Below are 15,778 nucleotides of genomic sequence, written 5' to 3' on the forward strand. Positions count from 1 at the left end.
AGGATAAGATCTGGCCCCATTGTATTCTCCCACAGTGACACTCAGAGCTAGAGCTGAGCTGCTGTGGACCCTTCAGGTGGGGCAAATACTCTCAGTTTTCCACTATCCCCACGGCTCCCTGCTGTCCCCCCCCCAACCCTCACTGTCCACTGAGCACCAAGTGCCATTTTCTCCCATGTATGTGCTGTGGATTTTCTCTGCTCCTTATTTATCCTCTATCAGTGCAACCTGAACCACATTTTCAGGCCAGAAATAAATCAGGCAAGCTTGATTTATTACTAAATTAACTTTCATTTTCTATTGCTTTAAGTCCCATTGATCTACAATTATTTCTTACAAGAATCACTTACAACATCTGTGGAAGGGCTTTGAAACTATTCAAAGCCACCAAATGGAAGAGAATGCATATTAAGATGCTCATAACTTCTAAATCATTTAATTTTGTACTTTATTAATAAAAATCCATTAAAATTCAGTTTTTTACATTTTCAGTAACTCCTGATAGTAAATATATTTCTTATTCATCCTTTCACTTGTATTCTTCTTGCCTTCCCTTTTCCAAATCCTTTTTTTCCTTGTCTTTTTCTCTCACTTTAAACTTACCTCCCAAATACAATGTCAATAATGAGGTCATTGCATTATTCTATTAAAATTCATACTTTGGTCTTAGTTTTGGCCTAATTTAAACACTGACATTATGGACTCATGCTAATTAGCCTGAATGGCCAAATCCCCCACCAATTAAGCGAATGTAAGATATTTCAGGTTATTTCAGTTACCCTATGTTAAGGGTAAGAGAAAATGTGGTGAATGTGATCTGCAGTCATCAGCCCCAAGACATCCTGTTACTTTATAATAAGACTCTTTCTTACCATTATGACATTATAAATGCAATTATGTTTCTAGTTCCTTGCACTCTTAAGTTTGGTCATTTGTATCATAATTGCCATGGATTCTTTACATTGTATCTCAGTGGTAAATTGAGTCTGTGAGGAAAATTTTTGTACACTGAGGTCTGTTTCCTTTTTTTTTTTTTTTAATATGTTACCTTGGTTCCTTTTGTCATCACACCTAAGACCATTTTGTGTCAACCATGTCATACAAAGTGTCTTAACTTTCCAGAATTAAACATCCGAGTGGACTGAGCCCTAAAATTTCTTTTGTTAATTATCTTTTAGTCATGAGCATTTTTGTCCGTAACGTTATACATGATTATTAGATTCCCAGGCTAGCCCCTGGTGGTGTTAAATGCAGTTCTAATGGTACTAATCTAAGTTCTTATTTCTGGAGCAGAAGGAGGAAGGGGGGATGAGGAAAATGGGAGGAGAAAGGCGAAGTGGTACAGTGGGGACAAAGATAGAAGAAGGCAAAGAAAGAAAGAATGAAAGAAAAGGGATACAAGAGAGAAACTCCCTGGGTTTAGGCCTTGCTCTAAGCAAAATTTTGAGATATATGCCATTGGTTTTTGTGTGCTCCGGTTTTCATTTCTGTATCACACTCCTCGAACCCTAATGCTCTCATTTGGTCCTAAGGTCCCACCCTAACCTGACCTGTTCCACTCTTGAAACTCCCCTTCCTCAGCGCATATATTCTTAGCGAGTATCAGTCTAAGAGATATTTGGGAAATACCAGTCTAAGAGAACCTAATCATTTTGTGGGACTCACAGTCCTGAAGCCTCTGAAATCTATCCTCTTCTTAGGGGAATTCCAGTCAAAGCAACAAAAGGAAGCAGAAAAGAAATGAAGGCAGTATTTTGAAGGAAGATACCTTCCTTGGGGGTCATCCCCTGTGCTGAGTTCCTCTAGGCAGTCCTTGGTGTGCGCTTTCTCCATTTCTGATCTGATATTTCTCCACAGACCCAACCTCTGGCTGCTCTCAAGACCTTCTGGACTCAAGTCATTCTGTTTGTTTGGTTGGTTTTGGGGGGTTTTTTTTTTTTTGTTTCTTTCTTTCTTTTTCTTTTGTTTCTCGAAACAGCTCCCGTGGTTGGGCAGAGAGGAGAGCAGAGAGGGCTGGTTGTACGTGTGGCTCTGTGGTGAATGGGGGCTGGGCAGACAGGTGAAGTTGTAGGTAAGGCTACCCATGGCCTCGTTCCCAGATTCCTTGTTCAAGTTATCCATAGTGTGCCAAAGTTCCTGGCGGTTGGCCTCTTTTACAACGTTAGTAAATGAACGTGATGACATAGCTCCTATTGCTTAAAATCGGGAAGGTTTCGAAGTAAGACAAGTAAGGAAAATCGTTGGCAATGCGGGCAACGTCTTCAATACTGTAGGCTTTTAAGGATGATCTCCTGTTGAAAAGTGCCATATCTAAGAATGAGATGTACATACATGTTTGCCAGCCTCTTCGAAACCACACAGGCTTCTGTCTGGGTTCACTCTCCCTGCTGTTGTAGATGAGTAGGCTCTGCTCTGGTGACGGGCGCCTGGCCTCGGTGTTGACGCGAAGCCTCTTCAGACCACAGATGGCCAGGTGCTCAGCGGGGAGAGTGCTGGTACTGCACAGAGAAAGCTTCAGGTCCTGGACCAGCGTGAAGTTCAACAGGAGGCCCAGGGCAGATGCATCGGTGAACCCGACGGTCAGATGGTCGATGTGGCTGGCTTGCTCGAGGGCCAAAGGTAGCACGGTGTTGCAGCTGCACCTCAGGTTGGCCAAACTGTAGTCACAGTCCTGGGCGTCCGCAGAGCAGCTACAGTTCCGAATGGTGTTTTCCTTCGTGAAAATCAGCGTGCTGGTCTTCTGCCCACTCGAGAAGCCGTGGAGTACTAAGATGCCCAGCGTGCTGGCCAGAGGGAGGCTGTGCCCCAAAGGTGGTGCCATTCTACCCTCAGCGTGTGCCGCCACGTTTGCATTTCCCCTTTGTGAGCCAGTTCATTGGAACTCACCTGAAAGAAAAATGTGCAGCTTGGTGATCGCAGGCACTCTGTTAAAAATAATACGGCTTACGGGGCGCCTGGCCGGCTCAGTCGGGAGAGCCCGGGACCCTTGATCTCGGGCTCCTGAGTTTGAGCCACACGTCGGGTGTCGAGATTACTTAAGAAATATGCAGCTGATAGAAAAGGAGCCCCCGAAATAACCCGCGGTTGGGTTTGGTACCCTCCACTCTCTCGTAGTTCTATCAAAGGCAGGCAATGCACGGTCTAAGAGCCTCTGGAAAGGCAGCCTCTGAGGCATAAGATTCCCTGTGATGTCGGCCGACAGACTAACACACCAACGGCAAGCAGCACGGGGTGCCTGAGATGAGACCCGGGGCACCCTGCTGTCTGTGGGCAGGGATTTGTGGGGCTTTGAATGTGCACATTCTCCAAACATCGTCTTCCTTGTACTGAGTGCTTGGCAGCCCCTGAACCACGCACATGCCCTCCTCCCCCTCAATAGCTGACTTCCTGGAATTCGGGAGACAAACAGTTCCGTGTTGGATTCAGCTCCCCAAGCGCTACCTGTTAAACAACATAGCATGAATACTAGTGAAACATCTAGTTAATGATAAACTTTAATTTCTAACTAGACAAACATGCCCCCCATCATATTAATCTGTTTATAGGTCCATTGATACATTCCTGCTCTCCTACAAATGTAAGGATTAGAGTAGATTTTAACTGGGTTCAGAGACAATGAAAATGCTAATCACACACCAATTAATCACAACGAACTTGCTTATCTGCTCCTTCCCCAGACCAAATGTTATAAATAGATGTTATCAAATAGCTTAGTGGAGGGCTCCAAAACTAAGCAATATATCAGCAGCAATCAATGATCTAAATAAGGTAGGAGTGTACGCATAGTTTAAGGAGCAACGCCAGTGTCTTATCTGAAGGAAAATGCCCCGAGTACCTGGCATATAAGAGATGCATGGCCTCCTTTTATGGTGAGCTTGGAATGAGACACACATTATGAAGTAGGGTGCCAGGTTTCAGTCTTGCAAAAATAATTACATTTCCCCTGAGTAAGCCGATGACTGACCAAAAGATACAGGACCAAAGATACCATTCAGTTCTTCTGAATTGACCAAAGAGACAATTCAGTCCATCCGGATGTACAAAGCACCATGGGTATGGCAAAATACTCGGAATAAGACCTCTGACTTGGAGAGTCTGGGGCTAGTGACAGGACCCCCACAGGAAGTGCTGGGCAAGGATAGATGGGTCAGTCTGTGTCCGAAGAGGACAGTAACAGCAGGAAAGAAGCGAGGCAGACATGCACCACTTAGCGTGCAAGGTGAGGCTATGAGGTGGCAAAGCAAGGCAAAGAGAAGACCAAGGGAGGCAAAGCTAAAAATCCCGGGGTCCGGTGGACAGGCGGAGAGCACAAGTTCATCAGCAGGTGACTGGAGTGCAGGGAAACTAACCTGTAGCTCAACCAAGTAAACTTGAACAGAAGGTGAGACATTGGTTCATGGCCATCATAACCTCATTCATTCAGCAAATGTTTACTGGGCGTTCACTAGGTGGCAGGCACTTTGCTAGCCCTGTGGACGTAGCCCAGAAGACAACGAGCTTGTGGAACTTGTGTTCTAAGGGACTTGATTCTGCTTTCAGGCCTACATGTGAGGACCAAGGGCCTGCAGCAGAGGGGGAGGGAAAAAAGGCAGGAGTCAGGTAGGGTTCAGCACAGGCCATGTGCCAAGGCCAAGCAGAAGAAACAAAGATGAACAAGACATGTACCCCTGCCCTCCAAGGGCTTATAAGCAGAAGAGGAGGACAAATAAGGCTGAACTGAGAAAGGCCCTATTGAATGTATAGTTATAGGGACATGGCAGAGAGATGGATTAAAGTCCATTTGGGGGACTGAATAAGGTGCTTTATAGTGTTTTGTGTTTATTTTGAAGTTGGCACAGGGTTTTCTGAAAGGATGTATTCGTTGGTTCATTTTGTAATAAAAAAAAAAAGGGCTTTGAGAAATGCATAGAGCCAGAATTCTTCCTGAACATGAGATTTAACAGTTTTAAATAGGTTTAAAATGTGGTGGTGACTACCCCACTTAGTAAGGAGCAGTGACTAACTTATTAATTACAGGATAATTTTAGATGATCAGTTGTCCTAGATTCCACTGGAGGTTTCTAGGTCTTCATGCCCCAGTAACCCTTTCATCCCAGAACCAGGAAAACTGTCATCAATGCTACTGGCTTGCTCTGATCCCAGCCTGGAGGGGAAAAGGGAGGCAGAAAAGGATCTATCCATCAGCCTGGAACCTGGTGTGAAAAGTGTCTATTTCGTTCTTCCAGATGCTGGTACCATTCAGAGGCAAAAGAGGTAGAAAGGGAAACAGACATTGATTTCCTGAAACAAGTGGGTCTGGAGATCATAAAAAGGATTTGTGAGCAAACCCCCGACCCCCTGCAGTCAAGGCCCTGGCTGGACCTCAGGGTGGCCCCTCCCTGCCTTCTGGATATTAGGGAGCTTGAAGGCTGGAACAAGGAGGCCAGATGCATGACGCCTCATGATGAGGTACAGAGTGGGACAAATATTCCTGGTAACAAGCTTATGCGGTTTTCAAAAAAGAAGCTAATTGGACATCTTCTCCTTCGGTTTTACCCTAGACTTCTTTCTTTAGATTTGTTGAACATGGATTGTGAACACCTGAATTTCACTATGTATTTATTCATTTGTGGGCAGATTCCAGCCTGGCATAAGGAGAATGGGCACAGATACATCACACGGTCCCTGCCCCTAGCTATGCCCATGACCATCATGAGGAAAGAAACTGTTTTTCCTCTGGGGGTTGCTCATCTTGTTAGAAGGGAAATCATGATCTACTGGTGACCATCTTGTCTCCAGAAGGGGTGAGCTCGCCAGACAATGAAGCTAACACAGAGAAGAACAGACACGAAATGGAGAGATATTCTTTTTTTTTTTTTAAAGATTTTATTTATTTGAGAGCGAGAATGAGAGACAGCATGAGAGGGAGGAGGGTCAGAGGGAGAAGCAGACTCCCCGCCGAGCAGGGAGCCCGATGCGGGACTCGATCCCGGGACTCCAGGATCATGATCTGAGCCGAAGGCAGTCGCTCAACCAACTGAGCCACCCAGGCGCCCAATGGAGAGATATTCTTAACAACCTTTTTTTGAGCACTGGGATCAAGCCATGCCTGACATCCTTCCTTGATTTTTGAAATACGTGAACAAAGTTTTTTTGTTTTTCCTACTCAAACCAGTCTGAATTGGATTTCTATAACAAGCAGTGAAAAGAGTACACTGACATTTGGTAAACTATCTTTTTTTCATTCATTCGATAAACCTTTGTTGAGTCCTTGCTATGTGCTAGGCACTGTGTTGGAAACTGAGAATAAAGCCAATAAGAGCTCCCTCAAGGGGTTATACCCCAGGGAAAGAGACACTTGAATCAATAATCACAGTATGCTGTGATAATCACTATAATAACATTTTGTATAGGGTGTTATGTCTACATGTAACTTTCCCTGGAAATGGAAGATATCATGATAAGCTTCATGGAAAAGGTAGTATCTGAGGAAGGCAGTAGTTCTTGAGTGAGAAAAAGAAGAGAAAAAGTTATCTATGTAATTAGCATAGGGTGATCAGAATTTGGGAAAAACCCAAAAGTAGGACGAGAGATTGATGGGCCATGGGGATGGTAGTAGGAGAGAGGAACTGAGGGGTCCTGTAGTGTGGAACCTTCTGACTTGCCCTGACACATCATTTTCTCAGCATCCCAGATTTTGTGTGCTCTATCATTAGGATTTGCCTCCTATGTCCTAAGAGGAGCCCCCCACCCCACCCCTATGATGGGCAGGGGCCTAGCAATGTGACAGGTCTGTGCTGTTCTGTGGATGTTGTGCTGGAATCTGCCCACAAATGAAAAACTACATAGTGAAGCTAGGGCAAAGGTTGATTCCTCCCTTATGTTGCAGCGTAATGCCGTTAAGGAGCCGTGGGGTGGGGAGGGTGTGCTCTGCTCCACGTGGTCATGCAGGGACTCAAGCTTTCCTCCCTAGCTCTGTCATTTCCTGGGCCTTTGGATCCTCTGCAGGATTTTCCGTTCACAATTCATCGGCCAGAACTCAAGCACTTGGCACCCCCTCTCTGCAAGCAGCTTAGAAATGAAGTCCAGCACCATGCCAAGGGAGGAGAGGATGACCTGGGTATTGGTGGGCACTAGAGATTTCTGACATGCCTAGGTGGTAAGACATAATAAATGGCTTTATGCAACCATGATAAACAGTCAGGTGGTGTCAATCCACCCAAATTTCTCTGGCAAGATGCAGAAAACCCTGTATGATCATTAAATCTTTGAGCCTTTAAGTCACTGAACATGTTGATAAACCAGAGCAACGATTCAGAATCAGTTCCAATATTAGTTTTGTATTGCCACCGAAGAAATCTCGACAGCAATTAATACTAGCAATTAGCTGCATGAAAGCAAAGATTTCTGACTTGAGCAGATATAGACATCAGTGACTTCAAAACAAATTCCACACAGATTCCTTCTCAATCTAGGATTACATGCAACATTTAAATAATGTTATACTTGGCTCCAAAAGGAATGTTTCAAATGTACTAGTTCTGTTTACAAGAAGATACTACTAGTAAGGAGGCAGTGTGTTGGTCGGTGGGAGGATGCCATTTGGACCATTTGCCCAAAACAGATTTGAAATGTCTTGAATAATGATGTTTTGAACTCTGTAGTCTCAACACAAAAGAGAAAAAAATATAATTGTGGAACAACATAGTGGTATTCCCCTAATTCTAACAGCAATTAAAAACTAAGAGTGATTTCAAATTTTTAATTCAGAAGTGAGTTTAATTGAAATTAGAAGGGATTTTTTTTTATTTTTTTTAAAGATTTTATTTATTTATTTATTGGAGAGCGAGCAAGAGAGAAACAGCATGAGAGAGGAGAGGGTCAGAGGGAGAAGCAGGCTCCCCACTGAGCCGGGAGCCCGATGTGGGACTCGATCCCAGGACCCTGGGATCATGACCTGAGCCGAAGGCAGTCGCTTAACCAACTGAGCCACCCAGGCGCCCTAGAAGGGATTTTTAAACGTTAAAGGTGGAAAGGCACTTAGGGAAAAGATTCAGTTGAAGAAGCTGGGGAAATACGACCAGAAACAAAGAAGATGCTCCAGCAAGAAGCAGATGGTCTGAAAGAGAAATCTGAACTGTAGTCACGAGAAGAAAGGCAGAAGACAGCCAGGGTCCGGGCACCCCACGAAACCCACATTGAAGCCAGGACTTGGGAAGCTGGGCTAGGCTGTCTCTCACAAATGCAGTTCTCAAAGTGTGTTTCTGCAAAACTCCTTGAGGATTCTGAGGGGGTGACAGTGAGAGAAATCCCAGAAAAGGAGACAATTTGGAATTTGGGGTGGATCCCACAAAGAGAGAGCTATGCCTTACTCTTGAGGGGTATTTTATCAAAAAGGTGCCCAGTGTTGCTAACCCTGAGAGCAGTAGGATGGCCTCGCTCACCCCAGGGGTCTAATGGGTTGCCCCAGGAACTCAGTAGTACTCTGGGAACAAACAAGTAGGCAACTAATTATAGGGCAATGGGGCAATGTGATTGGTGAGTGCTTATTAAAGACACAGAGCAAGTGTTGGGCAGAAGGACTGGGAAAAACTCCCAAAGGGGGTGTTGTTAGGGCCATGCAGAGAAGGGGCTGGGGCGAGGGAAGGGGAAGGGCTGCAGATAGAAGGGTCACTTGAGCAAAATCCCAGAGACTAGAGTGCTTGGCGCATTTGGAAGCCCATGACCTGGAGTGCAGGCAGGGCAGGGGTAGACAGGACCTTGCCAGCCAAGCTCAGGGGTTTAGTGTCCAAACCTCCTCCTCCTCTTCCTCCTCCTTCTCCTTCTTCTTTTAGAATGAGGAGAGCTTTCTTTTCATTTTATTTATTTATTTGAGAGAGAGAGAGCACAAGAGCAGGGTGAAGGGCAGAGGGAGAAGCAGACTCCCCGCCCAGCAGGGAGCCCGATGCAGGGCTCGATCCCAGGACGCTGGGATCATGACCTGAGCCAAAGGCAGATGCTCAGGCACCTGAGCCAAAGGCAGACTGAGCCACCCAGGCGCCCCTCTTCAAACCCTTCTGATCCTCACCCCATCAAGAAAAACTAAAAGACCCTTCCTAATAGATGTAACCTTTTATTTATAAAAAAAAAACCACTATAAATACCATATTTATATATCATTTATATTGTAAGCAATACACAGTAGATTTTTTTAAAATTTGAGGTGAAAAATAATGAAAATTGGAGGACCTTCAGCTCTACCCCACTGGCCTGGCTTGTGCACTCCCTTGGATGCAAACACCCCCTTAGGAGGCCCCTGAAAGAGGCAAAAAGGAGGCACTGAAGGTTAGTAAGCAGGACAAACCCGTTTAGTTCCGGGCATAAGGAAGGTCATTTAGGCACCGGGCAGAGATGAAATTGGAGTAGAGACAGAGAGAGCAACATGAGTTCTAAGTAAGAGAACACTTTTTTAAAGATTTTATTTATTTATTTGTGAGAGAGAGAATGAGAGACAGAGAGCACGAGAGGGAGGAGGGTCAGAGGGAGAAGCAGACTCCCCGCTGAGCAGGGAGCCCGATGCGGGACTCGATCCCGGGACTCCAGGATCATGACTTGAGCAGAAGGCAGTCGCTTAACTGACTGAGCCACCCAGGCGCCCGTAAGAGAACACATTTCTTTTGTATTTTCTTTGAAGGTTTACCTCTCTCCGTTTGCTGACTCCTTCTCACTCCAGGCTTTCCAGATAAATCCGTTTCTTTTTTTTTTTTTAAAGATTTTATTTATTTATTTATTTGAGAGAGAGAATGAGATAGAGAGAGAGAGCATGAGAGGGGGGAGGGTCAGAGGGAGAAGCAGACTCCTCGCTGAGCAAGAAGCCCGATGCGGGACTTGATCCCGGGACTCCAGGATCATGACCTGAGCCGAAGGCAGTCGCTTAACCAACTGAGCTACCCAGGCACCCCGATAAATCTGTTTCAGTATCTGGAATCTGGGGGTGGGTGGAGTGTGGACCAAGAGAGGAGGATTCGAGAGGCAGGGATGAGGACAAAGCTCCTGGACACCTGCCTGAACTCCTTGGGAGGAACAGTGGTGTAGGAAGCAGGGGATCCCGAGTGGGTTGCACTGAAAAAGCATTCGGTTTTGTTCTTAGCATCCCATCCTGGCTTACCTGGGACTCTGCTCCTGAAGACACCCAATTTGTCCCTGACTGCCCAGAGAAAGGCAGAATTCATTGTCTGAGTCAGGAGCCTCATGGTGGTTTCGTTAGGCTGGCAATGAGACCGGCTGCTGGCAAGACAAGTGATAGGCAAGATTATGAAGTGGGTACAGTAGCTTTCCTGTCCCCAGGGTCCCCTTGCTGTGCCTTCCTCTTAAGTCCTTGGTCAGGGCTCATCCAGGTGCCTGGTGCTAAAAACCCACTCTCACAGAGGGCTCTAATGGCACTTGGGTAAGCCTTCATATGGATTTAAATAAACACATTCTTGCCCAAGGGTATTTGCACTTTAAGCCTTATCCCTACGTGTCCCTTGTTAGAGGGAAGGCAAGGATTAAATAAGAAGTAGGGGAAAAGTGTGGGATGGGGACTCCTCTTGAGGACCCCAGAACCTAGAGATCTCCTGTTCTCAGGGCCGGTTCCCCCTGGTCCGTGGCTGTGCAATCACCCTTCCCAGGCAGGCCCAGGAGGAAGTCCTGGCTACCCTGTATTATGTGGATGAGATGCTCATGGGGACCCGTTAGGTGCAGGACCTTGAGAAGCTCTTTGAGAAAAAGGATCTTGGGCATTTTTCTTTTCTTTGGCTCTGTCCCACAAACGCACCGTGGGAGGCAGGTTACAGATAAAACACTACGGAAGATGATATGTAAAAGAGGAGTGATAGCTTTGCTGTTTAATATTTCAAAGCTTACAATGTTGAAAGTTACCCTGATTTGGGTCTCTCCTCCATGTTTTCTTAACTGTGATAAGTGTTGTCTTTTCTTTCTTCTTCACATTCCACAAGAGCACACCCCCATCCCTGGTACGAGCCCCTGAATTTTCACATGCCCTCCCAAGTGTCTGCCCCTGGAGACACCACCTTGTGCACTCTCTGTGGGGGAAGGCCACTTCCCTGTCATTGAGCTTGACACAGTTCACTGTGAGAGGCACAAAGCGGAGTTCACCGTGATTCTGAGATGATCGGGATCTCGTTGGATTTATAGAGTAGGAGCTAAACTGTTTGCTATCATCTGATTTATTTCCTCATCCAGAAAATGAGGAAATCAAAGTTCATGTCTCCATGAGATGGCATTTAGCAAAATTAGCATCAAGCATGCAGTTAGGGTCTCAAGAGGACACGATTTAAAGTATTGTGATGATTCATGTTCAACTCACTGTATATTGTGGGACACTCAGAAATGACTTTCTGAGCCATTTCTCTCAAAATGGCATGGGGATGATAATTCCTACCACACTAGGATATAATATGAGTAAAGCAGGATTCCTGTGGAAATATATATAGTCTTTTAGGGCTTTTCATGAGTATTGTTACTACTAGGAAGTATAATATTCTATGATATACACAGTATTATAGTACTATTTATTAGCTATGGTATTTTGTAATGTCAGAATTATAATGATAATAGGGATATATTAGCATGCTCTGTCAGGGCATCCTAAAAGCCACCCCAAAGGAATAGAAAATTATTGGTTCATTTAATGCACTACTTACACCAAAAATTTAATAAAGAACAGGCTCAACATAAGGCAAAAATGCCTCTTTGCACCATTTTTCCTGTAACAGACAACTCTGATTTACAAATGTTCTTCTGTAATTCTGGGGAATGGGAAGCCTTGACATTATTAGTGAGCAAATCTGGTAAATGGAAATAAGTGTCCAATTCCCATTTCAAGTAGTTCTACACATTCTAATTTAAATGTGTGTAAAATATTTAAAGGAGCAGCAGGGTATGGACGATGATCAAACACGCTCTTTCTGGTCTCTTCTTATCCCTGCTAGATACTGTGGGGGCTTGAGTAAGGGCCCTTGGAGATACATATCCTAATCCCTAGTACCTGTAAATGTTGTTTTATAGAGAAAGAGGGACTCTGCAGATGGGATGAAGTTAAGGATCTTGGGATGGGGAGATCCTGGATTATCTGGGTGAGCCCAGTGTAATCACAAGGGTCTTTCTGAGAGGAAAACAGGAGGAGACAGAGAAGAAAAAGGCAACACGACAAGAGAAGCAGGGATCAGAGAGAGTGATATGGCTACAGGCGGTGCAGCTCTGGCCTGGAGGAGACAAGGAACGGACTCCCCCCCCGCCCCCCTCCCCCGGAGCCTCCAGAAGGAGTGAGCCGTGTCCACACCTTGATTTTAGCACGATCGGACTGCTTTTGGACTTTGACCTCCAGAAATGGGAGACAATGAATTTCTTTTGTTTTAACTCACCATGTTTTTTTTTTTCTTTTTTAAAAGATTTTATTTATTTATTTGACAGAGACACAGAGAGAGAGGGAACACAAGCGGGGGGAGCGGGAGAGGGAGAAGCAGGCTCCCCGCGGAACAGGGAGCCCGATGCGATCCAGAACCCTGGGATCACAACCTGAGCCAAAGGCAGACACTTAAAGACTGAGCCACCCAGGCGCCCCAAGTCACCGCGTTTGTAGAAATGTGTTATGTAGCAATAGGAAACTAAGACAGAGGTTATAAGGAAACGATAAAACACCCATATCCAACCACCCTTTGGACCAAACGCACTAGCAACTGTTTACAGCCCTGCAGTATTTGCTAGTTGTTTCAAGTGTCTTACTCCTCTCACTAGCCTGGATCATAAATAAGCTCTTGGGGTAACTAGATCCTCAACTCCATTACTCGTTTTCTGACATACCGAGCTCAAAACTGTCCAGAGTAGTTAGGCTGTATTGGACCCAGCCCAGCCTAAACAGATGCATCTGGACGTGTCTCATGAGTTCAGAAGGGGGGGCCTGTAGCCAGTGGTTATTTGCATGTGTGGAACTGTCAAGGAAAAAAGAAGGAAGTGTGAAGATGGTGTGTGAAGGCCTGGGGCAGGAACTAGTGGAGAGACAGGATAGCACCTGTCTCTTCTCAGCCCCGACTAATTAATGCCTTGGGCTGAGTCCAGGTGAGCTGCAGGCAGAGACTGCCTGGACTGAGAGGTAGGGCACAAGTGGCCCCTCTCTGGGTGGCAAAGTGTGACACTGAGTCGGGGACAGAGTCATTCTCCCCACTTCTGCACTGCGTGCAGGACAGCTCTGGCACAATGAGGAAGGAGGTCCAGGCAGCACCATTTGGCCTTTCCAGGAGGACAGACTGGCGATGCCCCTGGGCCCTGCTCTCCGGGAAGTGAATCAATGGGGAGCCCCATGCCTAAGGCAAGGGACAGCCAACATCCAGTGGTAGCTGGAGACAGAATCGGGTGAAAGGATCATATCTGAGCACAGGTAAGACATTCCTGGGACTCTATTATGTAGGAACAGTGGGAGGAAGGAAGCAAGGACCTGTATTGGGTAGGTGGAAGCACAAACCAGCAAAATACAAGCTGTTAAGGTTCACTTAACCTTATTTGTGCCTACTGGCTGGTGAAGCCAGGATCAGTGGATGACTGCTTTCAGATTAAATGTATTTAAGAATGGAAATTTGGGCTAATGTGCTCAGAAGCTTCTAGACTAAGATGACTAAGGAACAACTTGAACCAAATGAAAAGCAGACATTTTGTGTTTTGAAAGCATTGAGCTCTGATGGGTACTGATTTCACCCGCTAATTTGCTAACTGGATGCTGGATCCTTGCTGGTGGAATGCTGGATAAGTCAGGCTTCTGATGCAACAAAACCCTGGTCTTTTTGCTGACTGTGTTTTCCTGAGTCCTCAGCACAGTGCCCGATACATAGAAGCATTCCATAAATATTAGTATTATCCAAGTGAATCCCTACATGAGCTAAGTCAAAGATGCATATTGCTGATCCTTTGCTTCCTCTTTTACCTCTCACCTCCTAGAATTGTGGAGTGTATCATGTCATCAAATCAGCAAGCAAAATTCATCTTCTTTAGAAGGGATTTTGGTGTTTGGCCTAGCCACAACAAAGGAAGTGTATTGAGACTTTGTGTATGGGTTAGAGGATGGGAAATATGAACTCGATATCCTATGCCCTGCCTGTGGGTCCCCCTGGAAGCCATTGAGTGACATCTGGCAAAAACCCATGAGGCATCCCCAAGCTCTGTGGCTTTACCAATGAGCACCATCTAGGTTTGCAGTTGCCTTGGAACTTTCCTGTAACTCTGTTGGGGGCACAGAGCAAAACACACTTGTCTGAAATGGGGACCAGGAGCCCCAAGTCAGGGCCCCAGAGCCCTGTCCTTCTACCTCCCTGTACACACCCACACAGGCCTTCCAGGAAGAGTGAGCAGAGTTAGGAAATATTGATCTCACAGATATTTGTGAAAATTAGAAGCCATCGCCCTAATTGCTCTCAGTTGAGGGATTATAAGAGCCCCCACTGCAGACTTCCCCACAACCGAACATTTAAGCGTCTAGTTTTATAAAACTAGCCCGGAACAGCTTTGCTCAAGTTACTGGGCCTGTATTACATGAGTGTGAGGTTGCCAAGGAAAATGAGTCAGAGTAATCCCTTTGCTGAGAGAGGAGGGGAAAAAAGAAAAAAGGCTTGCAAACCTTTAATATTTTAATTACCTGCTTCCAGAACAATAAAAAAGAAGTAAGATCTTCTGCTTCCTGTTGTACATTATTACAGTCCCATAAAGTACATTGAACTATATCCCCATGATGTAAGCCTTAAGCTTTTTCCTTTCATCTGTATTCAACTATTCCAACGATTCGATTTTAGAAGAGTAAGAATTAAATTTTGCTTTAGTGGTTTTAGTTACAAATATTGGGACCAAAAGCAATTGAAACCTTGCTGCTTTCTTTTTTTTAAAGATTTATTTATTTTAGTAGAGAGAGAGGGGGAGAATCCTAAGCTGACTCTGAGCTGAGTGTGGAGCTGGACACAGGCTTGATCCCATGACCCTGAGTTCACTCGCAGAAACCAAGAGTTGGCCACTGTACTGACTGAACCACCCAGACACCCCAAACCTTGCTGCTTTCTCGAAAGATTTGTAAGGGTCTTTAAATGCCTCCTAGGAACGATGACCAAGGGTAATGTGGGATCCTGGAACAGAAATAGGACATTCTAAGGAAATCCAAATAAAATGTGCACATTAGTTAATAATAATAATAATGTATTGATATCAGTTCATTAATTGTTGACAAGGGTATGTAGCATACTGATGTAAGATGTAACAATAGGGGAGACAGGGTGTGGGGCACATGGGAGTCTCTGTGCTATCTGCACAATTTTTCTAAGACTAAAATGATTCTAAAATAAGTGTTTTTTCTTTCTTTTTTTAAAGAATGACTCCTGGGGCACCTGGGTGGCTCAGTTGTTAAGTGTCTGTCTTCGGCTCAGGTCATAATCCCGTGGTCCTGGGATCAAGCCCCGAATCAGGGTCCCTGCTCAGCGGGGAGCCTGCTTCTCCCTCTGCCTGCTGCACCCCCCCCCCTTGTGTTCTCTCTCTCTCTCTGTCAAATGAATAAATAAAATCTTAAAAAAAAAAAAAAGAATCCCTCCTGATCTCATTGACTCCTTGAAGATTTTGGGACAAGAGCAGAGCTCCAGTGGATCATCTGGGCATCACAATTTGGGCCAAACTGAGTACCCATGATATGGTGTCTAGATGTGACTCCAAATGAATTCTTTAGCCCTTCTGGCCACAAGAAGATTTCTTTAGCCCTTCTGGCCACAAGAAGATTTTTAATGGCCTTGGA

The 15,778-nt window shown here is 45.3% G+C and overlaps 1 protein-coding gene and 1 long non-coding RNA gene across 4 annotated transcripts in view; one reads left to right on the top strand and one right to left on the bottom strand.

Moving 5' to 3' along the window:
- Positions 1-15,522, top strand: part of LOC115943768 (uncharacterized) — a 32,415-nt gene extending 16,893 nt beyond the window's left edge. For all 3 annotated transcript variants that reach the window (XR_004078366.2, XR_014138934.1, XR_004078367.2), the window contains exons 2-3: positions 13,201-13,396; positions 15,364-15,522. This is a non-coding gene — a long non-coding RNA (uncharacterized LOC115943768). The remainder of the gene's footprint in view (positions 1-13,200; positions 13,397-15,363) is intronic.
- EPCIP (exosomal polycystin 1 interacting protein) lies at positions 128-2,909 on the bottom strand. Its single transcript, XM_081799368.1, has one exon. It carries the CDS (start codon positions 2,819-2,821, stop codon positions 2,162-2,164), a length of 660 nt encoding a protein of 219 aa, XP_081655494.1. The 5' UTR covers positions 2,822-2,909; the 3' UTR covers positions 128-2,161.
- Positions 15,523-15,778: the final 256 nt, after the last annotated feature.

The sequence above is a fragment of the Leptonychotes weddellii genome, chromosome 1 (genome assembly GCF_054177405.1).
Source record: "Leptonychotes weddellii isolate Sample4059 chromosome 1, ASM5417740v2, whole genome shotgun sequence".
NCBI classification, from domain to species: Eukaryota; Metazoa; Chordata; class Mammalia; order Carnivora; family Phocidae; genus Leptonychotes; species Leptonychotes weddellii.